Source organism: Vulpes lagopus, chromosome 2 (assembly GCF_018345385.1).
Source record: "Vulpes lagopus strain Blue_001 chromosome 2, ASM1834538v1, whole genome shotgun sequence".
Lineage (NCBI taxonomy): Eukaryota > Metazoa > Chordata > Mammalia > Carnivora > Canidae > Vulpes > Vulpes lagopus.
This window is the reverse complement of record NC_054825.1, coordinates 172826048-172853251: the sequence shown is the minus strand read 5'-3', so window position 1 is coordinate 172853251 and position 27204 is coordinate 172826048. Positions and strand designations below refer to the sequence as shown.

The 27204-nt window shown below is 37.4% G+C and overlaps 3 protein-coding genes across 14 annotated transcripts in view; 2 read left to right on the top strand and 1 right to left on the bottom strand.

Annotated features, from left to right (window-relative positions):
* Positions 1–13005, top strand: part of LOC121485456 (zinc finger protein 461-like) — an 86068-nt gene extending 73063 nt beyond the window's left edge. Inside the window, exon 7 of one of the 2 annotated variants that reach the window (XM_041745843.1) lies at positions 12888–13005. In XM_041745843.1, coding sequence (XP_041601777.1) covers positions 12888–12919 — 32 coding nt within the window. In that variant the 3' untranslated portion in view covers positions 12920–13005. The remainder of the gene's footprint in view (positions 1–12887) is intronic. The other variant, XM_041745836.1, reaches the window with a different exon arrangement.
* On the bottom strand, positions 1521–27204 carry ZNF382 (zinc finger protein 382). 11 transcript variants are annotated; one of them, XM_041745913.1, is made up of 5 exons: positions 27144–27174; positions 24541–24614; positions 22191–22342; positions 21824–21919; positions 1521–3832 (listed from the first exon to the last, which is right to left on the bottom strand). In XM_041745913.1, exons 3-5 carry the CDS (start codon positions 22327–22329, stop codon positions 2409–2411), a joined length of 1659 nt encoding a protein of 552 aa, XP_041601847.1. In that variant the 5' UTR covers positions 22330–22342; positions 24541–24614; positions 27144–27174; the 3' UTR covers positions 1521–2408. The 11 variants fall into 11 exon arrangements, with proteins under 11 accessions (XP_041601847.1, XP_041601849.1, XP_041601848.1 ...); XM_041745915.1 differs by having other exon boundaries at positions 1522–3835; positions 22191–22275; XM_041745914.1 differs by lacking the exon at positions 27144–27174 and adding an exon at positions 26993–27132 and having other exon boundaries at positions 1522–3835; positions 22191–22275.
* ZNF260 (zinc finger protein 260) overlaps positions 13012–27204 on the top strand; it is a 129328-nt gene continuing 115135 nt past the window's right edge. The window contains exon 1 of the mRNA XM_041745896.1: positions 13012–13055. The gene's annotated coding sequence lies outside the window, so the exon portion shown is untranslated. The remainder of the gene's footprint in view (positions 13056–27204) is intronic.

Genomic DNA, 27204 nt, shown 5'->3' with positions numbered 1-27204 from the left:
CCCCCCATCCCGCTCATTAAATCTTTTAAAAGATAAAATGTAATCATTCTGTTTGTCAGGAATTTGAGAAGGCTTTAGCTGAGCAGTTCTTTCTTGGGGTCTTTCAGGTGGTTCCAGCTGGGTGTTAGCAGGGGCTACAGTCACCAGAAGACTTGATTGGGTGTCCCAGAAGGCTCACTTATATAGTTGACAGATGGTACTGGATGATGGCTTAGAGCTTAGCTGAGGCTATTACTCAGGTGCCTACACATAGACTCTCTAGCATTACAATCTCAGTATGGCTAGACTTCTTTCATCCAAGCAGCTTTCCCCAGAGTTAGAAGTTCCAAGCCTCAGCTGCCCCCCCCCCACTTTTTAAGGATTTATTTATTCACGACACACACACACACACACACACACACACACACACACACACACACAGGCAGAGACACAGGCAGAGAGGGAGAAGCAGGCTCCACGCAGGGAGCCCACTGTGGGACTCGATCCCATGTCTCCAGGATCAGGCCCTGGACTAAAGGTGGCGCCAAACTGCTGAGCCACTCAGGCTGCTCCAGCTGTTCCCTTTTTAATTTCCCTTTCTTTAGTATAAATTTTTTGGTGCTGGGGATCTCTGGGTGGCTCAGCGGTTTAGCGCCCGCCTTTGGCCTAGGATGTGATCCTGGAGTCCCGGGATCAAGTCCCACATCAGGCTCCCTGCATGGAGCCTGCTTCTCCCTCTGCCTGTGTCTCTGCCTCTCTCTCTTTCTCTCTCTCATGTATAAATAAAATCTTTAAAAACATTTAAAAATAATTCTTTTGGTATTGTATAAGGAGCGAGTTATGGCTAAAGTCATTCTTATGATTTTTTTTTTAGGAGAGAGAGCATGGGTGTTGGAGTGTGGAGGGAGGGATAGAGAGAAAGTAGAGAGAAAGGGAGAGAGAAATCCAAAGCAGTATTCACCCTCAGCAAGGCCCCAGACATGGGGCTTGACCTCATGACCCTGAGATCATGACCTGAGCCAAAATCATGAGTAAGACACTCAACTAACTGAGCCACCCAGGCACTCCTTAGGATCACTTCTAAATGTTATGGAGACAAGCCACCTTAGCTCACTTCCAATTAATTTTTTTTCAAGATTTTATTATTTATTCATGAGAGACACAGAGAGAAAGGCAGAGACATAGGCAGAGAGAGAAGCAGGTTCCCTATGGGGAGCCTGATGCGGGACTCAATCCCAAGACCCGGGATCATGCCCTGAACTGAAGGCAGATGCTCAAACACTGAGCCACCCAGGTGCCCCTAATCATTTCATTTAAAGAGTTCCCATCCAATGTAAATATCATGGTGGTGTGTACCATTTGAATTATGACTACAAGCTTTTCCATATTCATCATTTTTATACATCCATCAAGATATAGGCCATAGGTTGAAGCTATTATTCCCTGTTCCCTTTACTATACTCATAGAGTTCTTCTGCAATTAGAACTCTCTAATGCAAGGAAGCATACTAGGAGCCTTCCTTTCCTTAGTGTGACTTTTGGATTTCAAATATGGCATTATTGTGGCTAGATGCAATCACATATTTATTACATTTGTTTAGTATTACATTACAGTATGGGCTGGGGCTAAAAGCCTTTGTACATGCATTATAATTGGATTTTTAGTTTTGATATTTGCAGAGTTTCTCTCTAGCATGAATACTCTGGTTGGAACCATCACCATATCACTAATATTCATAATTGTTTTCCTTCAGAGTAAATTATCTCATGCTATGAAAGTTCTGAGTTATTTGGTAGTACCTACCAAAACTGACCAAACATACATATGCTCTAGGACCCAGCAATTCCACTCCTAATATATACACAAGAGAAATGAATGTATGTACACCAAAAGACAAATGTTAACAGAAGCATTATTTATTATGACCCTAAGCTGTAAACAATTAAAAAGTCCATCAAGAGTAGATTGGATAAATTGTAATTTAATCATATGATGGAATTCTATATAGAATAGAAATAAATGAACTTCTGCTGCATGCACTAATGATGTTTTACAGACATAATGATGAATGAACAAGCCATATATAAAAGAATACATGATGTATAATCCAATTTATATAAAGGTTCATAATATGCAAAACCTAATTTATAATGTTAGACATCAGAACTGTGGAAAATTTTAAGGAGGTAACAATTAATTTTTCTTTCATATTTGCAATGAGAAATACAGTTCACATTTCTTTTAAAACACTTCTGCTCAGTGTGGTCCACAGACCACTGCCTGTTGGTCAACTGTTTATTACTGGGTCACAAATAGTAGGTAAACTTGTGGAATAAAACCGTAAATGGTTGAATATTATTACACTTGCAAACTACATCATGTACAAGGCTTATGACTTTAAAAGTTTTTACCAAAAAAGTCATATCCTTTATTGAATCCCCATAGTTTCTACCTTGTGAGTTTTTTGATGTACAATGAGGTTTGACTTACAACTGAAGAACTTTCCACATTCTTTACATTCATACGGTTTCTCTCCTGTGTGAGTTTTCTGGTGGCGAATGAGATTTGATTTTCTACTAAAGGCTTTCCCACACTGAGGACATCCGTTGGATTTCTCTCCTGTATGTATTCTCTGATGAACAGTGAGGATTGCCTTCTGGCGGAAGGACTTCCCACATTCATTACAAATATAGGGTTTTTCCCCTGTATGAATTCTTTGATGGAGAGTGAGGGTTGTCTTTTGGCAGAAGGACTTCCCACATTCACTGCAAATATAGGGTTTCTCTCCTGTGTGAGTTCTCTGATGTACAGTGAGGGTTGTCTTCTGGATAAATGCCTTCCCACATTCATTACACTGATATGGTTTCTCTCCTGTGTGAGTTCTCTGATGATCAATGAGGTACGACTTCTTTCTAAAAGCACTTCCACATTGAGTACATTCATAGGCTTTCTCCCCTGTATGTGTTTTGTGATGCCTAGTGAGAGTTGCCTTCTGCCGGAAGGATTTCCCACAATCTATACAGATGTAGGGCTTCCCTTCTATATGTGTTTTCTCATGAAGAGTGAGGGCTGTCTTTTGACGGAAAGCTTTCCCACATTGATTACAAACATAAGGTTTCTCACCTGTGTGAATTCGTTGATGTTCAATGAGATATGACTTCCGTCTAAAGCTATTCCCACAGTAAGGACAATGAAAGGGTTTTTCTTCTGTTTGAGATCTTTGATGCATGATAAAAATAGACTTCCTGCAGAGGAACTTTCCATATTTGCTGTATGCATGGGGTTTCTTCTCAATAAGAGTTTGTGAGTGGGCATTGAGATTTGACTTTTCAATTAAGGCTATTCCATCTTTATTGTATTCAAAGGGTTTTTCTCCTCTGTGAGCTCTAGTATGTGTAAATAACATTCCTTTCATAAGGAAAGATTTTTCACATTCATTATCATCTAATGATTGCTCAGAAGTTGGAATCTTCTGATGCTGAATAAGCTCTTGTTTACTACTCAGACTCCTTTCTGTTTGTTTATAGAGGTTCACTGTAGAATGAATTTTTTCATTCTTAGTATTGATGAATGATTTCTCCCATCCATTACTTTCACCACCAAATTTGTCTCTTACAGGGCTTATATTTCTACTGACTAATTCTGAAATATTTTTAAAAACCTTTCCATCAGACTTATATTCTCGTAGTGTTGTTTTTGAAATAATACGGTTCTTGCCTACAGTAAATGTTTTTCCAAAAATATTACTTCTTTCCTTAATTAGTCTTTTGTGGTTGATGAATATGACTGATCTAGAGTGCCTGTCTTGATATTCTTTGAACTTCACTAAAACATCTTCAGTTTTCCCATCTTCTTCTAGAAAAGAATAACAACACTGTAAGTTTTCACATAAATGTTATGAATTGGGTGTATATACAAACAACAAACAACCCATTGTGCAACTGTCTGTCTACTATTATGGTCTACACAAAGGCCAAATAAACTACCTCTGGGTAGGGAAAATTCATATGACATAAACACAAATCCTGCTACATAGTTAAAATGAGGAAAAATTGGGATAAGAAAACAACACTCATATCTTTGGCATATTGTAAATATAAGCTACATTGAGCAAGTATAAAACACAAGGACAAGTAAACAGAAGTCAAAGGATGATGAAAGTGGGATTGTTCTGGGAATGGGCAGATTCAGAAATAATGGAGTGAGTGAGCCTATTAAGGGTACTAACCAGTAAGCAAGGAAAATGTTCACGTAGAAATGAAAGCCTAAGTATTATTCTCTCATGACTAAATATGTGTTATAAAATATTTCTATTTGTTTCTTCCTCACTTGGTTGTAACCCATCCATGGCAAATGAACCTTCCCAAGCACTCATTTCCTAGTGTTGAGAGAAACACTGTTTATAGCCTAGGCCCTAACACACAACTTATTTTCTCTGGAAAGGGAAGACTTTGGGAAACCTATTTCCATTAGGAATTGTAAAATAAACCAGAGAACAAAGCATACATGAAACATGAATATAATCACTGTTGTATTCTGACTGCTACCATCAATTTGTTCTTCCAGAGATGGTCAATAACTAAATTTTCCTGACCCTCAATTCTAACTTTTCCTCCTTTTTTTAAAAAAAGATTTTATTTATTTGAGAGAGAGAGAGAAAAAAAAAGTAAACAAGCAGGGGGAGAGGCAGAGGGAGAGGGAGAAGCTGACTTCCCACTGAGCAGGGAGCCTAACACGGGGCTTGATCCCAGGACCTGAGATCATGACCTAAGCCAAAGGCAGCTACCTAACCAACTGAGCCACAAAGGCACCCTACTTTTCCTCCTTTCATTTGCTGAATTAATTTTTCAGTTTTCAGAAAGGATGGATTTAAGTTTTCTTCCAAATGCAGTAACATACCTTAACTCTGCTATTCCCTATGGTAGATGTGAAGGAGTGGATTCTTCAACTGTATGCTTACAGCACTGATTGACCCCAATTATTATTTTTTAAATAAATTCTTGGCTATGTCTGATTATGGCTACCTTACTACCACCCATGTCTAGTAGGACAATTTTAAATATGGATTCATCTTACCCTTGACATGTGTCTTATTTACAATAGCCCTTAACTGGTAACTGCCCAAGTATCCATCAAAAGTTAAATGGTAATATTGTGTCATATGTGTATACAATGTAATACCAGTCATCAATTATAAAGAAAAAATCTGATACACAATGAAAAGAGATGAATCTCATTTTTCAGAGTGAAAGCTTTATGCAAAAGAATATATATTATACAATTCCATGTATGTTCAGTTCTAGAACACAATAAAATTAATCTGTATCAGTAACTAGAGTTACATCATCTTCCTAAGAACTTCAACCACTTTTAAGGACATATCCAAAAGCCTTCATACATTATTTCTATCCTTTAATGTCTATTTTGTCTGAAATTAGATTATAATGATAGTCTGGACCATTCATTTCAAAAACTCTTTCAACCACCTCCTATTTTAACATGAATATTATATGTAAAATTCTCAATTTGATAATATTGCCTTCCCAAATAAAACTTATGCTCTTGGATGTCAACATTTTATTGACTATCTTCTGAGTATATGTTAACACGTGGTTATTTGAGATAAAGGGATGTGATCTTGGAATTTATATTTAAAATAACTTTTTAAAAAATATTTTATTTTTTATTCATGAGAGACACAGAGAGAGAAGTAGAGACATAGGCAGAGGGAGTCCCTGCAGGGAGCCTGCTATGGAACTTGATCCCAGGACCCTGGGATCACAACCTCAGCCAAAGGCAGATGCTTAGCCACTGAGCCACCCAGGTGTCCTATATTTAAAATAACTTATTAAATTATTTCCCAATGGATGAAAAAGATGTCTTCCTTGCAGGATATCAAAGATAGGTAACTATTGAATGTGTAGCTTCTGTTGCAAGCTACAATAAGGAAAAGTAAAAGAGAGAACCTTATTTGGGGGCACTGTTAATAAAATGGGGAAAAATGTTTGATCATACCAGAGGACGTGGGGGCAGCCTGGGTGGCTCAGGGGTTTAGCGCCACCTTCAGCCCAGGGCATGATCCTGGAGACCCGGGATCGAGTCCCATGTCGGGCTCTCTGCATGGAGCCTGCTTCTCTCTCTGCCTGTGTCTCTGCCTCTCTCTCTGTCTCTCATGAATAAATAAATAAAATCTTAAAAAAATACCAGAGGATGTGTCTGTTTACAATTTACAGACATAAGTAGAGTATGAATGCAGCAAAAAAGGAACTGACATGATCTGGAGTAGTCAAGAAACATTTCACAGAGGAAGTAAAACTTGATCTTTTAACTAAATAATATGTAGGTATTGTATAGCAGAGAATATAACCTTGCCCAAATAGGCATCTGATATTTGCCTTTGGCTTCTGTGAGGTAATCTCTAAGCCCTTGGAATATGTATTTGTTTGCCTGGGAGGATTTGGCCAGCCAGAAAGTCACAATGTAATTAATTTAGGGTGAGGTCTTTGGGCCACAGCAACAGTGCAATTTAGGGTGGGGGCTTTGGGTCATACAGTATCAGCTTTACCTCTTGAGGGGCTGAAAACTAAGATTGGCTACATGTATGGTTGGTTAATCATGCCTATGTCATAGAGCCCCAATATAAACTCTAGACAATGGGCTCACGTGATGCTTCCCTGATTGGCAGTATTCTGTATGTACTGTCATACCAGCAAGGTAATGCTGTCCATGATTTTACAGAGAGAAGTCTACTAGAAGCTTCATGTTTGGTACTTTTCTAGACTCTGACCTTTGTGCTTGGCTGATTCTAATCTGTATTTTTCTTCTATAATAAACCATAACTGAGTATTATAGTTTTTAGTAATTTCCATGAGTTCTTATAGCATATTATTGATACTAGCAGTAGTCGTGGGGACCCTCGAACTCACAAATTGGTGTCAGAAGTGAGGGTGGTCTTGTGTATACTACTGTACACAAGCCAACTTGTAGTTGGCTAACTTTGCAAGTATCTATATGGGAATGTATTAACAATTATATAATGAAAGGTCCAGTTGTGAGGAATAAAATCAATTGTATGGAGTACATCTGGGAAATCACAACAAAGAGAGATGAGTAAAATAGACCTGCCCTACGACCCAGCAATTGCACTGTTGGGGATTTACCCCAAAGATTCAGATGCAATGAAACGTCGGGACACCTGCACCCCGATGTTTCTAGCAGCAATGGCCACAATAGCCAAACTGTGGAAGGAGCCTCGGTGTCCATCGAAAGATGAATGGATAAAGAAGATGTGGTTTATGTATACAATGGAATATTACTCAGCAATTAGAAACGACAAATACCCACCATTTGCTTCAACATGGATGGAACTGGAGGGTATTATGCTGAGTGAAATAAGTCAATCGGAGAAGGACAAACAGTGTATGTTCTCATTCATTTGGGGAATATGAATAATAGTGAAAGGGAATATAAAGGAAGGGAAAAGAAATGTTGGGAAATATCAGGAAGGGAGACAGAACATAAAGACTCCTAACTCGGGGAAATGAACTAGGGGTGGTGGAAGGGGAGGAGGGCGGGTGTTGGAGGGGAATGGGTGACGGGCACTGAGGTGGACACTTGACGGGATGAGCACTGGGTGTTTTTCTGTATGTTGGTAAATTGAACACCAATAAAAGTTAATTAAAAAAAAAAAAAGAGAGATGAGTAAGAATTCTCAGTCACAGAGAGAAATAAATTTGGAATGATCAGATGGGATACTTTTCTGTCAGCCCTTAAAGGGATTTAAATTTCACATAATAAGTGGTATCTTTTTGGTATATTGACAATATAAGCTGAAATAACTGAGTAAAATCATGGCAAATTCAAATAGTAATTAGAGCAGTTACTACAATAATATGCTCTTATTTTGGAAGAGGTCAGTAGTAAATGGGGATATGAGAGGATGTAAAGATATTTCACAAAGTGAAATAACACAAATTGTGGAGATATTATTAACTATAGTAGAGATGATGGAATCAACCTGATACTAAAAGGGGCTGACTATGGGGAAAAATGGAAATAAAAATAAGTAAGGATAAGGTAAAGACAATGACTATTATTTCTGACAAATCAATATATCAAAAGGATGAGACAATGAGACAACTGGTTGTTGTATTGCTATAGGCAGATCAAAATATACACAATTGGGAGAAGTGGGCTGAAAATGTCTATTTGAAAGCCATTCACATAAAACAAGAAAATCACAACTTGAGAATGGATCAAATTATAATAGCTTATAGGACTTTTTTTTTCTTGTGAGAGAGAGAGAGAGCACACAGATATGTAAGCAGTGGTGATGGGGGTGGTCCAGAGGAGAGGGCGAGAGAATCTCAACCAGACTTTGCACTGAGTGCAGAGCCTGACACAAGGCTTGACTCCATGATCGGAGACCAAAACCTGAGTGACCTGTGTTGAAAACAAGAGTCAGATGCTTAACCAACTGCACCACCCAGGTGCCCCAACTTATAGGACTTTTATAAAGACAAGATCTGAGGTTGAAGAGCCTTGAAGGATACCAACAAGAGACCACTGAAATAAAATCCATTTATCCAATATTTATTTTCCTAAGCAATAAAGAAGGAGGGAGAAAAACAATGAAGATATGAAAAGACACTCAGGGAAATAGGATTAAAATGAGTTAGTGTTTTTTACCCAAATCAACGTGGGTAGGTATCAGGAATCTGAGCACTATGATATGGAACACAGAGACTTATTGGAAAGAAATTTATTGAAAAATGATACTAAAATTATCACTTAGGTCCAAGGCATATGGATTTTGATGAAACCTGATGGCAGGTGTCATGGTGAGAAGAGAATGTGAGTCTAACTGAAACAGTTAAGACTTGCACAGGGAAAGAAAGGAAAGAAAATGAAAACTAAGATGAAGGTAAATACTAGACAATGATTTCTCTATTTTTTGGATAGATTTAAGAATCTATTTAGAATAGATTTAGTCGCCTATAAATAGACTAAAAAAAGAAGAAAAGTAGATGACTAAAATGTTAAAGACACACAAAAAAAGAAGAAAGGCCTAAACCAGCAAAGTGTGATTCATGGACCTTAGTACATGAAATCCTTATGTGGGGTCAGGGAGGGGGAGAGGTAGTTCACAAAATCAAAGCTATTTTTGTTAATAACAACACTCAATTTGTCTTTTTAAGGTATTTCATTTCTACTTATGGAATTTTAATTTATGAAGGTGACTAACTGATGATGTAGGGTAATGCCATTAAAAGATTTTCATTGGGGCAACTGGGTGGCTCAGTGGTGGAGCATCTGTCTTTGGCTCACATCGTGATCCCAGAATCCTGGGATCGAGTCCCACATCAGGCTCCCTGTGGGGAGCTTGCTTCTCCCTCTGCTTATGTCTCTGCCTTTCTGTGTCTCTCATGAATAACTAAATAAAATCTTTAAAAAAAGGTTTTCATTTCATTTTTAGGCCACATGTAGGAGCAGCAGGCTTGGTCAGGAGGCAGAAAGAAAAGAGGGGAAGGCCTAGGCCAGAGCCTTTTTTGGGACTTGCTTGCATGGGAAAGGCAAGGCATGGAAGGGAAAACAGTTTAGGATTGGCTTTTTTGAACAGTGTTGGAGGATATGGGTTTTAGGGTGGTCTTTAGTTTTATGGTACCTGGCCCTAGGTGATTGAGGGCACGGGAAGTGTTGGTTTAGTGTGTGAGACCTAAGTAAAGGAGGTAGTTGAAGGTGGACTTGGGATTGGTTGGTTTTTATTTATTTATTTTTTTAAATTTTTATTTATTTATGATAGTCACAGAGAGAAAGAGAGGCAGAGACATAGGCAGAGGGAGAAGCAGGCTCCATACACCGGGAGCCCGATGTGGGATTCGATCCTGGGTCTCCAGGATCGCGCCCTGGGCCAAAGGCAGGCGCCAAACAGCTGCGCCACCCAGGGATCCCGATTGGTTGGTTTTTATATGAAGTGTGGGCTTACCAATAAATTGGTTACTGTCTCTACAAATTAGCTAGCTCTGGGAAGAGCAATCTCTCTCCAGCTAGCAAGGCCCTCCCAAGTTTTCAAAACATCATAAAAATATAGAATATAAAAAATATGATTAATGCAGTGAGCAAAATGCTGGCACATCAGCATAAATGAAAGCACCGGCACCAATCTATAATAGTAATCACTACATTTCTAATCCATAAGAAAAAAGGTTTCATGTAAGACTGTTTTTGATAGAGCAGGAAAAAAATCATTAATTTTATTAGATCTTCATCCTTCACCCATATTTTCAATATTCTGTGTGATAATTAAAGACACACGCATAAGGGATTTCTGTTGAATACCAGAGTATAATGTTTTTTTTTTGTGAGAAAAAGTGCTGGTATAATTATTTGAGTTGAGAACTGAATACAGGACCCTCCACCCCCTCCTGCTACATCCACAAATAGAATGTTCCTGTGAACCCTTTCATAAGCTGAAATGGCATAAAGTAAAGAAGCAATTACCATTAATTTATACAGAAAAAATTTTGAGCCTTCACAGATCCAGAAAATAGCCTCTCTTCAGCTTTTCTGACACATATTGCGAAGGGATGTGCAAAATAAATTGAGATAAAGCACAGATGCTCAAAGCTATGGCAGCTTGATGCTTAGATGCTTAGTGTAGTTCCAGGGAAAGAGCTTGGCAGTGCCTCTACAGCTTGCACCAAACAAACACTAAGGGCTATTTTTGCTCTTCACCTTATTTTGTAAAAGCAAACGTCCTCTTTGGATTTTTTTTGGTTAGTGAAAACAACTAATGGAAGTCTTTAGTAAAAACAAAGTAGCATAACATAAACTTTCCAAAAGCAGAGGAAATTTATTTTTTGTGGAACAGCATTTTTACTTGAGAGTATAATTGATTATTATTCAGATGTGGGTTATCTGGTAGACATTTTCTTGAACAATGTGAGCATGTTAATTTAAGGAAAGTATCTGCTAATATTTGTAACCAATGATAAAATTCAAGCTTTCGAGTAAAGATCATTACGTCGGAAAGCTTGTATTTGTACTGTGAGCTTGTTATCTCCTCAATACTTATCCTTTTCTGAGGATATTTCGGATGATGTTAACAAATGTGGGCTTTGGTGGTTTTTTTTTTAAATTAATATTGTATATGGGAATATGTCAAAATTTAGAAGACGTTGGATGTCAATAAACTGTTACTTTCTAAATGATTAATACAAAATATTACCCAAAACATGCATGGGTAAAATAGCCATTTAAATAGACCATTGGATTTATGTAACAGTGTATAAAAGATCATGGTTTTCAGATTCTATATTGCAACTAACTGTTCAGGAACGACCAATTGTTGTATTAGGTGTAGTATTAATGAAGAATATCTATGACAATCTAAAAAGATTTTTAAAATACTTCTCATTCGGGCAGCCCGAGTGGCTCAGTGGTTTAGTGCCGGCTTCAGCCCAGGGTGTGATGCTGGAGACCCGGGATCGAGTCCCATGTCAGGCTCCCTATATGGAGCTTGCTTCTCCCTCTGCCTGTGTCTCTGCCTCTCTCTCTGATGAATAAATAAATAAAATCTTAAAAAAAAACTTCTCATTCAAACTACATATAAAGCATGAAGGAGGGTTTTCTTTATATATTTAAATTCAAACAACATTTTGCAACACACGGAATACAGAATCAGATGTGAAAATCAGCTATTTATTAATCAAGACATTAAATAAATTTCAATTATGTAACAATTCCACTTTTTTCACTATTGTTTTTCTTTGGGGAAATAGTTATTTTTTGTAAAAATATGATTTTATGTCAACATGTAATAAATTTATTATTTTTATATTGTTTTAAAATGAATTAATAAGTGAGTAGTAAACATTTTAAAACTTCTAATAGGGTACACATACACTTATGCACAAAGTTCTCTTACTCCTTAAGAGTTTTAAGAATATTAAGAAGTCCCAAAATTAAAAAGTTTGAAAAACTGGACATCCAGATTCTGATAATGGCAAAGAAATTAGTATCAAAACAACCTACCAGCTGATAACAATGATAAACTATGGCCAACTTGTTTGAAAGCACTAAAGAGTGATCAAAAGCAAGCAGAAACTGAAGTGGATATAACATTTGAAAATAAAGAAACCACACTACATAAGATCTGTATTTATCCAGGTTTTCCATTGTGGGCCCTAGTAATTTGTGCAGCATACAGGGGAAAGATCTCTGGGAGAAAGCAGGAGCCATTCTGTGCAGAAAAATCTGAGATCAAGTGCAAGACTACTAGAGCAAACTGAGAAAAAAGTCTAAGAATGGAAAAGTCATGGAAGAAAAACACCAAAGTTAGTGTAAACCCCTCCTCAAAACCTTGGCTGGTTAACTGCATCTGCAGGGCAAAGACTGCAAGAGGCAAAAAGAGAAAAAAAAAAGCTGGAGCACTGAAAGAATTGATTAAAGATTTCAGGAGCTGTTTAGCTCTGGAAAAATAGTTTGTTTTTTTTTTAAGATTTTATTTATTTATTAGAGATAGAGAGAGAGAGAGGCAGAGACACAGGCAGAGGGAGAAGCTGGCTCCATGCAGGGAGCCCGACATGGGACTCCATCCTGGGTCTCCAGGATCCTGTCCTGGACCAAAGGTGGTGCTAAACCACTGAGCCACCCGGGCTGCCCAAGGAAAAATAGTCTTAGTATCAGTCCTGTGCCATGTCAGAAGAACCTGGTAAGAGGAACCTTTAGTCTTTCTACTGAAACCCCAGAATGACCAAATATAGGAGAAAAGGCTATATCCCAAGACTAAGAGAAACACCATAAAACTAAAGGCAAAATTGAAACAAACAGAAATCACCTAAAAAAACTTAAAACCAATATTAAAAAGGAATCAACATGAGCCACCAGTAACTTAATTTCCTTCTAGGTAAAAACTCAGTAATCTTCAGAGGAAGATAAAGAATCCAGCATCCTGACAACATATTATCTACAAGGTTTTTCTGAGAAGAAACAGGAAAATGTGACCAATAAAGAAGATTTTTAAAAAGTAAACAGGAATCAGACTGATATATGTCCTCTATGTTGAAATTACAAGGTAAGGAATTTAAAATAATTATGATAAATATGTTTACAGAATCTACAAGAAAAGATGGAAGTACGGGTGAAGAGAGAGAAATCAGGAGAGATGAGGAAATGCAAACTTTAAAACCTTTGTATCTTAAATGCAATACTCATTGGATGGGTTTAACAGCATAGGAACATAAGAAAATAAAGAATCAGTACTCTGGTAGTCTGGTTAATAGAAATTACCACCACCACCCCCGCCAAAATCAAACTCCTTAATAAACTCTACAGAGAATAGGTTAAAATGATTTAAAATATAATTGAGAATAACAAAGAAAAATAATTGTAGAAATACTGGCCAACATTTTTTGAAATTTGCTCTGAAACAAGAACTGTGAATGTACTAATTTACTTATTACTTCTAACAGTTCTTTTTAGATTCCTTAGGATTTATTAGGTACACAATCATGTCATCTACAAATGAAGATGATTCCTTTTTTTTTTAATTTATTTTTTATTTTATTTTTAATTTTTATTTATTTATGATAGTCACAGAGAGAGAAAGAGAGAGAGGCAGAGACATAGGCAGAGGGAGAAGCAGGCTCCATGCACCGGGAGCCCGACGTGGGATTCGATCCCGGGTCTCCAGGATCGCGCCCTGGGCCAAAGGCAGGCGCCAAACCGCTGTGCCACCCAGGGATCCCGATTCCTTTTTTTAAAAAGAAAAGATAGTTCCGTTTCTAATTGGTAGCCTTTTAGTTTCTTTTTCTTGCCTTATTGTATTGACTTGTGTGTAGTACAATGTTTAATAGAAGTGGTGATAGTGAGCATCCTTTCTGGTTTTGATCTTAGAGGAAAAGCATTCAGGCTTTCTACCTTGAGTGTGATGGTGGCTATAAGTTTTCAAAGATATCCTTAATGAAGCTGAGGAAATTTCCTTTGATTGCTAATCTGTTCTAAGGCTTTATAATAGGAAGTGAATTTAATTATTGTCCCATGTCTATTGAGATACTTCTATGTTTTTTCTGCTTAATTTTTTTCTAGTTACTTTGACACCTTAGATCCTTGATTTTATACCCATTTTCACATTTATATGGAAAATTACATAGATGGATTTTTTAAAGGATTTATTTATTTTGGGAAGAGAGAGAGAATATGACAGAGAGAGGGTATATGGGGCAGAGAGAGAGAGAATCTCAAGCAGACTCCACCTTGATCACAGAACCTGATGGGGGCTCAGTCTCACAACCCTGAGATCATGACCTGAGTCAAAAACAAGAGTTGGACACAAATGACTGTGCCACCCAGGCACCCCTGATTTTGGAATACCAAATCATTTTTGCTTTCCTGGGATAAACTTTTTTTTTTTAAAGATTTATTTATTTATTCATGAGAGACACAGAGAAAGAGAGAGAGGCAGAGACATAGGCAGAGGGGAAGCAGGCTTCTTACAGGGAGCCCGATGTGGGACTCGATCCCAGATCCCAGGATCATGACCTGGGCTGAAGGCAGGTGCCCAACCACTGAGCCACCCAGGCATCCCAGGGATAAACACTTTTTAGTCATGAGGTTTTATCCTTTTAAAATATTGCTAGATTCTGTTTTATATTATTTTATTATAGGTTCTTTTTCCTAGCTTCATGAAGGATGTTAGTGTGTAGTTTTTTATTTTTATAGTGCCTTTGGTTGTAGATAATGCTGGCCTTATAAAATGAGTTGGGAAGTGTTCTCTCCTACTCTATTTGTTGACATAAAATTGTTTATTCCCTAATTGTCCTTCTAATGTCTGTAGGACATGTAGTGATATAGCCTCTTTAATTTTTAATATTGGTAATTTGTGTCTTCTATTTTTTATTAGTATATATAGCTATGGTTTATTAATTTTATCAATTATTTTAATGAATCAGCTTTTGGCTTCATTCATTTTCTCTATTGTTCTTCAATTATGTATTTCATTAATTTCTGCTTTAGTCTTTATTTTTTCCTTTTACTAACTTAAAAAAAGCTTTTCTTCTAAGTTCATTTATTTAGTAAATAATTTAACTTAATCTCTTTAACTTAATGTCCCCCATCCAACATGGGGTTGTACTCATGACCACGAGATCAAGAGGTGCATGCTCTTCTGACTGAGCCAGCCAGGCACCCCTCCTTTTAGTAGTGTTTGAGTTTAATTTATTTATCTTTTTCTAGTTACTTAGGGTGACAGTTTAGATCCCTGATTTAATAGGATAAAAATAAAAAATGCTGCTTTAGTTGCATCCTATACATTCTGATATATTGTTTTAATTATCATGCAGTTCAAAGTATCTATAAATTGACTTTAGGATTTCTTCTCTGATTCCTGTTACTTGGAAATGTGATGATTAATTTCTTAATGTTTGGGAAATTTAGGGTTCTGTTTTTAACTTTTAAAAGATTTTATTTATTCATGAGAGACACACACACACACACACACAGAGAGAGAGAGAGAGAGAGAGAGAGAGGCAGAGACACAGGCAGAGGGAAAAGCAGGCTCCATGCAGGGAGCCTGACGTGGGACTCGATCCCAGAACTCCAGGATCATGCCCTGAGTGGAAGGCAGATGCTTAACCACTGACCCACCCAGGGGCCCCCGAGATATGTTTTTTAAAAATTGAAGTATAGTTGACGCACAATGTTACATTAGTTTTACATAGAGATATTTTTTATTGAATTATGGTTGGCCCTTGAACAATGTGGATTTGGGGCACTAACCCCCCAGTTGAAAATCCATAAATTACATTTGACTCCCCCCAAAACTTAACTGCCAATAGCCTACTGTTGACCAGAAGACTTACCAGTAACAGCACATATTTTGTATGTTAAATGTATTACATACTGTATTCTTAGAATAAAGTAAGCTAAAGAAAATCTTATTTAAAAAATCATAAGGAGGGGATCCCCGGGTGGCTCAGTGGTTTAGCGCCTGCATTTGGCCCAGGGCGGGATCCTGGAGTCCCGGGATCGAGTCCCACATCAGGTTCCCTGCATGGAGCCTGCCTCTCCCTCTGCCTGTGTCTCTGCCTCTCTCTCTCTCTCTCTCTGTGTGTCTCTCATGAATAAATAAAATCTTAAAAAAAATAAGAAAATATGTTTACAGTACTGTACTGGATTTATATATATATAAATACAGGTATAAGTGGACCTGCACTATTCAACTTATATTTTTCAAGGCTCAAATGTAATTCTGTTGTGGTCAGAGTCCACTATGATTCTAGTTTTTTTCAATTTGTTGATACTTATTTTATGACCTAGCATATAAGGTATATCTTGGTGAATATTCCATGTAAAATATTCTATAATGATGAACTAGATACAAATGATTGATAGTGTTTTCAAACATTCCATAACCTTATTGTTTTCTTTATTCTCTCAATTACTGAGTGAGGGGTGTTTATATCTCAAGCTATAATTATAATCCTCCTTTCAGGTCTAACAGTTTTGTTTCATGTATTTCATGCATTCTCAATGGGGGTTTCTCCCAAGGATGCAAAACTTATTCTGGAGAAATGAAAAAAAGTTTCTCAGATGTTACAGTAGTTTGTGGCCCTCCAAATGGCAAAAGAATATAAATTATGGTATTAAAATTTATTGGGGGGAAATTAGAAAAAATATCTAAAAAGACTCCTTAGGGGAGTGATAATGATAAAAAGCTGAGAAACAATGATGTATTTTAAAGCTGTTAGGATTTTTATGACTTCTGATGAAGAGTCTCTCTTTACCACTGTACTGAAATATACTTGGGTGTATAGCCACTCCCATTTTCTTACGCTTAGTGTTTGCATGTGTCATAGAATCTGATTCCATTTTTGAGATCTTACTGCTGACAACTTCCTAGTCCTGCCCCTATTTTTTCCCACCTGGGCAAGCCAATAAGAGAGCTTGTATGCTCATTCTGTTGGTGCTGGCAGGAAGTTTAAACTGCTATCACTGGCCCACGTGTAGAACCCTCACCTGACCTACCTCTCAACCACAATAAACAAGAAAGCCAGACACTCCCCCTTGCGCTCACAAGCCATTTTAGGACCAGCCTGGGAAACTTCCTTGCTCTCCCAGAAAGCCTATCATTATGTCAAATTTTAGTCTTGACATCTGAAATCAAATTTTGGATAAGGAGGGTAGGGTGTTAATCTCATCCCTCCATTGGGCAACTACCAGACAGTAGAATATATTTTTTTCATCTGTTTATGTTTCACTCTCCTGTGTCTTTATATTTAATAGTTTTTATACACATCACATAGTTAGGGCTTCTTTTTCATTTCAGATATTAAATAATTGTCTTTAGAGGTTTCATTTGGTTATTTATATCTTTGCTATCTTGCCTCATTATGTTCATTTTTGCTTCCCATCCTTTATGATATTGAGATAATTTATAATGACTCTAGAATCATTGTCTTCAAATTCTATCACCTCTACTTTTTTAGGGCTGATTTTATTGACTTTTGTTTTGTTTTGTTTTGTTTTGTTTTAATTGACTGATTTCTCCCTATTTATGGGTCACATTTTCCTTTGTCTTCAGATGTTTAATAGCTTTTGGTTGGATATCAGACATTATCAGTTTAATGTTGTTGTGTTTAAGACATGGCTGTATTTTCACAAACAGTATTGGCCTTTTTCCTGGCTTTCTGTGGCAGCCAGAAGAGTTGCCCACAGGACCTTACCTAAGGAAAGAACTTGCCATTCATGTGCAAGAAGTGTAGTTACCTGACAGCCTGCAATTGTTTGCATCTTCAGGATACTCTTCAGATGATGAATCAAACTAGAATTTCCCCCCAGGAAGTTCGCATCCAAAGACTGGACACTAAGGGGGTACTAGAGGCTGGCTATTTTTCTCCATGGAGGATTCTTCAACAGTCTTTGCTTCAGAGTAGCTAGGTTGGTTGAGACTTTGTCAGGTTTGCCCAATGGTCTGAGACTCTCCCTGCCCAAAATTGTTAGCCTCTCCCTTTTTCCATCCACAGGTACCAGATCTGTGTCATGATCTAATGGCTTTCTATGTTTAATCTTACTTTCTTCTCCTTTAGCTCTCAGATGTACCTCTAAGAAATCTATTACACTCCTAACTATCTCAGCATCTCCATCCTACAGGACTCAACAGACACATAGAAATTATATTTGGGTTGGTTTAATCCTTTTGATGCTTTTGTTTAAGTTATTTTATGGCAAATCTTGCAAAGTCTTTAACCTATGGCTAATCCAGTCCTATTTATTAGGTGTAGCCTTTCTAGGATGTCTATCTACCATCCTATTTATCAACAAGTTCTCCCCATTCTGGCTAGAGAGAAATAAAATGATTCTTTGTGCAACAGGCTATGGAAATTGTTCATCTTACAACACCATGGTAGTTGTATTTTCCTTAGAACATGTCTTTGTCTAGTCTCACAGGGTTTCACCTATGTAAGTGCAGGCTTATATTTAGCCAAAGACTCAAGGATAACCTCTTCCAGATTTGGGGAACTCTTTCTCCACAGCTCACTTCTTTTGGGAAGTATGTCCTCGAAATTTTAGCAACCTCAATCTCCTTGAATGCCAACATCAGTTCAGTCCCCTCAAGTCAGTAAAATTGCCAGGTTCTTTTTGGATTCCTTTCTCTGTACTGTAGTCTGGAAGTTGCCTTCAGATGAAAGCCTGGAATGAGGTAGGGCTCATCTTACTTCTTTTTTTTTTTTTTTTTTTTTAAAGTTTTTTTTTTTATTATGAAAATTTTTTTTATTATTACTTATTTATGATAGTCACAGAGAGAGAGAGAGAGAGGCAGAGACACAGGCAGAGGGAGAAGCAGGCTCCATGCACCGAGAGCCTGATGTGGGATTCGATCCCGGGTCTCCAGGATCGTGCCCTGGGCCAAAGGCAGGCGCCGAACCGCTGCACCACCCAGGGATCCCTCATCTTACTTCTTTATCTTTTCTCAGGAATCCAGGCCTGTGCTCCCTGTTGTTCAAGATCTGAAAATAGTTTTGTCCAGTTTTCTCATTTCCTGTAGGAGTGTAATTCCAGACTCTGTTACTTTCTCAGGGCTGGAAGTAGTAGTCTTGATTTATAAAAATGCAGGCCCAGATAGCCTTAAATGTTCATCAAACATTTAAAGAAGTGGTAATACCAATATTACACAAATCCTATAAGAAAATAGATGAAGAGGAAACACCCCATTTGATACCACTGACAGAATTCTGATACAAAAACTTTTCAAGGACATTACAAGAAAACTACAGGCCACTATCCTTGGTATAATCATGCATAAAAACTTAAAACTAAAAAGTTAGCAAACCAATTTTAGTAATCTAGAAGAAGGATAATACATCTTGTCCAACTGGGGTTCATCCCACGAGTCCAAATTTGGTTTAAAATTCAAATTAATTTATGTCATACATATAGGAATAGATTAAAGAAGAAACATCATATGATCATCTCAATGCAGAAAAAGCATGTTAAAATCAACATTCATAATTAAAACAATCAGAAAACTAGGAAAAGAATTTTTAAAATTTAATAAAGAGCACTTAAGAAAGGCCTATGTTAATATTAGGCTCAATAATGAAATATTAAATATCTTCCTTCTAAATTTAGTGAACTGATAAGAATGTTCACTCTATCCACTTCTATTCAACACTGTACTGTAGATCCTAGTCAGTACAACAGAGTAAGAACAGGGTAGGAAAAAGAAATGAAAGCAATAACATATACAAATGTAGAAGTGAGATATCTTTTTTCTAGAAGGCATGTTTTGTATACAAAAAACTAAAGGAATATACCAAAACAAACAGGAGACAATAGCAACAACAATAAAACTTAATAGTAGAAAACAATACAATAAGTTATGCAAAATCAATGTATAAGAATCAATTGTGGGTACATACATTAACAACAAACTGGAAAAAAATTTAAATATCCTATTAAAATGTTAAAAGATTAGGCATAATGAAATATGTATAAAACCTCTATACTAAAAATAATAAAACATTACTGACAAGAAGTAGAGAAGCTAACTAAAATAGAAAGATATAGTGATGATCTGGAAGACTCAATATTGCTAAGATGTTATTTCTCACCAATAAAAATCCCAGCTCATTTGTTTAAAGAAATGAAGAAGTTGATTGTAAAATGTATCTGAAAAAGAAAATGACCCAGAATAGCTAAAACAATTTTTAAAAGAAGAAAGTTAGAAGACTTACTGTGACTTTAAGACTTATTAGAAAATTCCAATAATCAAAGACTAGAATGGTAATGGGACTTAAAACATAGCAAAGGAAAGAACAGTCTAAAAATTTTGATAAGATCACCAAGCAATTTAATAAAATGTAACAAGTGATGGGAGGAATTGACATCCATAAGGAAGAAAGACCTTCAGCCCTTACCTCACATCATAAAGCAAACTTAATGTGAGATGGTCTGCAGAATTAATAAAAATAGCAAAATACTCATGACATTTTTAGAAGAAAATATAGAAAACTATCATCACAACCTAGTATAAGGCAAATATTTGAGAGGTCAAAGAAGTAATTATAAAGGAAAATAATGATAAACTGGATTTCGTCAGAGTTAAAAATTTGTGCTTATTGAAAGACACTACTAAAATAAAAAGGCAAGCTGAGGAATAGACAGACCTGAGGAAATATTCAGAATACCTATATCAAACAAAAGACTTCTATCCAGAATATGTAAAGAATTCCTAGTACTTGAGGAAAAAATATAGTAGCCAATAAAAATGGCACTTGAAAAAGTTCTCAACATCATCAATCATAAGAGATATCTAAATTAAAGCTGCAAAGATATACTACCATGCCCTTTGGTATGACCAAAATGAAAATATTGATAACATCAAATTCAGAAGAGAATGTGGGACAATCAAAACTCTGGTAAAAGTTTAAAATGGTACAGTAACTTTTAAAAACTGACAATTTCTAAAAAAGGAAATATACACCTACCTAATACCACCTGCTAGGTGTTTACTGAGGAGAAATAAAAACCTATGTCCAGGGTAGCCCAGGTGGCTCAGCGGTTTAGCGCTGCCTTCAGCCCAGGGCCTGATCCTGGAGACCCGGGATTGAGTCCCATGTTGGGCTCCCTACGTGGAGCCTGCTTCTCCCTCTGCCTGTGTCTCTGCCTCTCTCTCTCTCTCTGTCTTTCATGAGTAAATAAATAAAATCTTAAAAAAAAAAATACGTCCACAAAAAGATGTTTACAGGAATGTTCACAATAGGTTTATTCATGATGGTCCCAAATTAGAACATTTCAAATGTCTGTGAACTGGAGATGTATAAACAATCTGGCATATTCACACAACCAATGCTGTTCTATAAGTAAAATAAACTACTTGTGTATGCAAAAAAATATATTTGACATATTGAGTTAAATTGGATATGAAAAAGGTCTATCTAGAATAGACAAAACTAATATATGCTGGTATTAATCACACATGTGATTGTCCTAGTGGGAGGGACTGACTTAGAAGAGGCCTAAAGGAACTTAATGGGTTAATGGAAATGTGCTTTATATTGGGTGTGATATACATGGGTTTTTGCTTCTGTCAGAATTCAAAGGACTTCAAACTTAAGATCTCCACATATATTGGGGCACCTGGGTTGCTCAGTGGTTGAACATCTATCTGGATGGTGGTGATAGTTGCACAATGTAAATGTACTTGATGACACTGAGCTATATGCTTGAAAATGGTTAAGATAATAAGTTTTATCTGATGTATATTTTACCACAATTTAAAAAAGAGCCCTCAAAACAATCAAAGGTGTCTGAGTCCACTGGATTTTATCTGTACAGACTCACCAAGGTAGCTTTGACTTGGAAAAATTCTTTCCGTTGTCCATAGTTCTTCTCCTTGTTCCAACTTGCGGATCATATCAGGCTTAGTCATGTGAAACCCTGGTAATAAAAAATGAGACTTGATCTAAGCTGCTTGGGCTTCAAAACTATTGAAGGAAGAGAAAGATATAGCTCTAAGGTAACAGACAAAGTATACATTAACATCTTACCAAGTTAATATTTTGCATTAGGCAAGTGAGGACATAATCACATTATCTGCTAACAGAAAGGGATTCATCACCTTTGATCTCTAAAATTCAAAGCTCCATATGCTTTAGAAATTCTTGAAAGGAGATGTATGATGCTGAAAGATTCAAGGAAGTGTCCTTACCAACAGAGATTAGGTGGCAATAGTTTTCCAGCATGACATCCCTGTAGAGGGCCTTCTGTGCAGGATCCAGTTGCTGCCACTCCTCCTGGGTGAAGTCCACAGTCACATCCTTGAATGACACTGATCCCTGTAAGGGCATACTCTAGTTCATCCTAAAGTGATTGGAACTAGTAAGAACTAGATATTGGAGACCATATTCAGTGGTCAGACTTGCAGAAGATTCTCTCTGATAATATATTTTATATTTACTTATTAGCTCATGCTAAAAATATATAAGATCATACTATTTGCCTTAAATATAACTGGTTGCCTGGTGGGCCAAAATGAATAAAACCCTTTGTTGTGAGAAATTACAGATTGAGAGGCATACATATAAATACATATACCTAACAGATATTACAGAGGCAATGACAGAAATATGTACAAGGGAAAGTGCTACAAAGTGAAGAAAATTTTAATTTTGTATCCCAAGGCTTCACTGAGGACATCAAAATTTTGTACTCAAAATGAATGTTTTGTACAGGGCATCAGCTTTTAAAATTCATGGGGATAAGAAAATTAGTTAATAAACTTGAGGAAACCATAAAATATACAGTATGTTAGGCAAGTCTCTGAGTTCTAAGAAGAAAAATGCATATGGAGGTAGGCAGTGGGCATGTTTATTGAATAAAACTAGATATTTTCCTATAGAGCAGTGGTTTTAAAAATGTACCGAGAACACTCTCCACATATTTATATTTATGTCATTAGCATTAATGGCAATCCATAGTTAACAATCTGCTCTTGAATGCAATGTTAGTATTTTCTTCCCTTTCAATATACTGTCTTGTACATTCCATTCTAATGCATACTCCACTTTGCTTGGTCAGCTGCTTTATGGAATATAAAGAAATGTTAAAAAGCACATGTTATTTGAGAAAATTTATACTTCAGAGGCAATTCTCCTGAAGACTAGAGAAGGCTTGAATAGATAAATAACCACTGTTAGAGATGTTTCCTAGATTAAGGTGGTATTAGTGATCTAGACAGGGGAGAACTGGTTAGTACATAATGGGTTGCAACCAAATTGGTCATCAATTGGTTGTAGAGTGGAAAAAAGAGGTGTGGCTCTTGGGTTACCTGCATAGGCAACTGGGATGTGCTGAGACTAGAAAATGGAAATGGAAAACAGGAGAAAGAATAAGCTGGACCAAAGGAGGAAATGAAGTAGACCTTAAAAATGTACTTTAAGTGTCTATGGGACATTCAGGTGGCTATGACTTTTGGGGATTGGATATATGGTTCTGACACTCTGAATAGAAGTCTAGGATGGAGAAAGGTATTTGAGAGTCACTAGAATTAGATCAGTATAACCTTTAGAGTGGATCTGTGCATAAAGGAAAAGAGACCGTGAAGAGAAGAGAACCACTTGGCATCTGGGGGAAAACCAATACTTTGAAGATGGGTAGATGAAGAAGAATTTTCTGAAAGACACGAAAACAGGAAAAAGTACTATGTCTGATTCAAAGTAGGATGTTTCCAGAATGGACTAGTATATTCATTTCATTCTGCTGTACCTACATATAAACAATTAGGAGAAACTAAAAAGATAAGAATAAATCTGTAACAGGATTGAAATACTGGAAAGGTTTTCATGAGCTGACTACCATTTGTAAGAACTAGATAAAATGGATAGGAAGATCACAGAGGGAAAATACAAAATCTCAGTTTTCTGTACAAGCTTACAAGAAGATCTCTACCTTGGAAACCTCCCAAAACAAGACATCTTACCACAAACTAATAATGTGATTTACCAACTCTACCTCCTGTTGTATCATTGCAAAACCTAGGGCAGTGGAGATAATCAAAGTTTTTCCATGTCTGCTCCTTGACTCCCCCAACTTAGATCTCAAATCAGTGTCTAGGCAAGATAGATTCATTAAAGATGAATAGATTCATTAAACTAATATATTCCCTTTTAAATCAAAATAACACATTTCTGTTCCAGCAGTACTTGTGTGAGAAAACTAAGAAAGGAGATGATGAATAATATACTGAGTCAAAATGTAAACACTGTCTACAATTAGAAGGTACACATGGGGAAGTCTTATGTTTATCTGGTTAGAATAAAAAAATCTGGGAACAGGGCTGCAACTAGGTAGGACACGTGAGGAATGTAGGGTGCAAAATTAGGGGATGCACAACCCTGAAAGTACTCCTTACATTTTGCACTTAGGCCACTTGCTTGCCTCACTGGAGATCAGTTTCATGGAAGCAAATGCCAACATCTAGGAAATTTAAGAATAGGGAAGCAAATGTTTACATCACCTGAAAACAACTTATTTCAGAAAGAGAGGAAATATCATCTCACCTGAGGCATGGCTTTGAGATTTGCAAGAGATGAACCTTCTCTTTTGAGCCTTTCTTTTGGAAAAGGGAAGAATCCTGAGAAAGCAGAGATGGGAGGATAGAAAGAGCCATGTGAAATCATATTTGACTTAGATCTCCCAGAATAATTCAGTTAACTCTGCATCAATTTTCACTGTTTCAGCACTTGCCCACTATGTGCACCCACATGTATCCAAGGTGGAGATTAGTGGGAAAAAGGACAAATCCTGCTCCCTCACCACCAGAAACCTAGTCTCTTTGTGTTATAATGAATCTGGGCAATCTGTTGTTGCTGGAGAGAGGGAACATTGTGCTTTTCTCTCTGCAGCTCTACCTTCCATCTCGTATGGAAGACAGGCTTATCATATATTTCCAAATAGTTCTTCATGGACTTTCTACCAATTTACACTATTAGCATCAGTACATGGGAATACCTCCCCACACCCTGATGAGTGCAGTTGACAAACATTTTTAATCCCTGCCTATCAGATATATATTGTAGTTCTAGTTTACACATTTTTTAAAAAAAAAGATTTATTTATTTATCCATGATAGACACACACATAGAGAGAGAGGCAGAGACACAGGCAGAGGGAGAAGCAGGCTCAATGCCAGGAGCCTGACACGGGACTCAATCCCGGGACCTCAGGATCACACCCCCCCGGCCAAAGGCAGGCGCTAAACCACTGAGCCACCCAGGGATCCCCTACACATTTCTTATTATGAGAGAATAAGCTCCTTTTATGTCTTCTCTATGATGGCATCTTAGTAGTATGTCTATTTTTCTCATATGTTTTAATTTCCTAATTGCTTGATATTATTTTCCTTTTTTTAATTTAGTAAACTAACCCTTTTAAAAATTGCAAATAATTTTTCTTAGTTGCTCATATGACTATTAAAGTGTTTTTACCAGGATGCCTGGGTGGCTCAGCAGTTGAGTGTCTGTCTTCAGCTCAGGGAGTGATCCTGGGGCTCGGGATCTAGTCTGGCATCTGGCTCCTTGCAGGGAGCCTGCTTCTCCCTCTGCCTATGTCTCTGCCTCTCTCTCTGTGTGTTTCTCATAAATAAATAAATAAATAAATAAAATCTTTAAAAAGTGTTTTTAGTAATGTGAAGGTTTTTTCCTTGTATATTTTCTTGTTTAACAATAGTGTATATTAAATAACCCATATTTTTTCAATTGGTGTGAAATGCCATCTCTATATCACATATCCCTACATGCTTGAGAATATCTGAACTTTAATTTCTGCTACTTAATCTTTGATTAATCTGTATCAACTAATATGCACAGTTATTGAAAATTAACTTATTTGTTATTAATTTACTAAGTTAATTTAAAATTAGCTATTGAACAACACTTTTTAGTTGTACAGTTATGGAACTAGAAAAGAAATTGATCATTCCACTCTGTAGGCTTCCTGGGAAGAAGAGGATATTGCGCTAAATGAAGTCTAAAGTACTGACTGCTGCAGTGATATTTTAATTAGCAAACTATTTTAACTACTAAAATGAGACTGGCCTTGTGATTAAAAGTATACTAAATACTTTTTTATTATCTTGGAGTGCCTGAAGAAGCTATTGACCATGCCACTAATTTCATCCAGAAGTAGGAAAACTCACTCATATATCAGTGTTGAAAATGCTAGTTATGGGCAAAAATTGTTTACTGCTTGCTATTCATGGAACACTATTAATTTCTAATGAATCTTACCATCTAGGAAATGAAATCTTACCTCTTCCTTTCTAATACTATACTTCTATTTGCTAAATTGCTATTGAGGTACAATTTTGGAGGCAGGCTTAATGACGGCTCTTCAGATAATCAAATCTTCAATGCCCAACTAGACAGTGATCATGCAGTTTCTCAATCACAAAACCATTACAAATAGTAACAGTAGGTTATAAACACATGCATAATTACATTCAATCAAACTTTTCAGAAAACCACCGTCTCACAGTATCCATATGTCATTTACAACCTCAGACAGCACATTACAAAATTCCAGGCAAAGTCCCAAAATCACTTTCGCTTCTCCATAGTCGTCTACAGTGTCTAGCAGGACTCACACTAGTCCGAAATTAGGCAGAGGAGGAGGAAACCCCAAGCAGCAACACAACTCCGTCCACTTTTCACACACAATCGGTCGCAACATCTTAGAGTAGTAGGCACCCAAAACGCAGCAGGTGGGGCACCGGAGGCCGCCTCAGTTCGGTACACACACACACACACACACACACACACACACACACCCCGCCCGCTGTGTGAGGCCCCGCTCCCACCGAAGGAGCTTCCTCGGGGTGCAAACCGTCAACTTCCCTCCCCCCCGCCCCTCCGCGCGGAGCTCGCTTCAGGTCAAACTCGATTGTCACCCTCAGGGTCACGCCCACGGACCACGCCCGAGGCCCCGCTAGCACAGATCCGAGGGGCTGGTTACCGCGGGCTCGGCTCCGCTTCCCTCCTCAGAATTACCAGGTCCGGCTTGAACTCCTGTTTCCTCCCTGGCCTCCCCACCGGGACCCGCTCCCCAGTCTGCCCTCTCGGCGGGAGCCCCGGGTTCCCGCCTCCTCGGAGCCCCTAAGACCTACCAACCTCTCCCCCGGCCAAGGATCAGCAGTCTGCGCCTGCGCACTCCCGCGTGGGCCGGCG

Excerpts from the sequence above, each read along its gene's own strand:
- ZNF382 (XM_041745904.1), bottom strand. The coding sequence starts at position 22,329 with ATGCCCTTACAGGGATCAGTGTCATTCAAGGATGTGACTGTGGACTTC. Across the intron at positions 21,920-22,190 it reads TTGCCACCTAATCTCTGTTG|GGTTTCACATGACTAAGCCT; the intron begins GTAAGGACACTT and ends TTTTATTACCAG. Across the intron at positions 3,836-21,823 it reads TCCAAGTCAAAGCTACCTTG|AAGAAGATGGGAAAACTGAA; the intron begins GTGAGTCTGTAC and ends ATTCTTTTCTAG.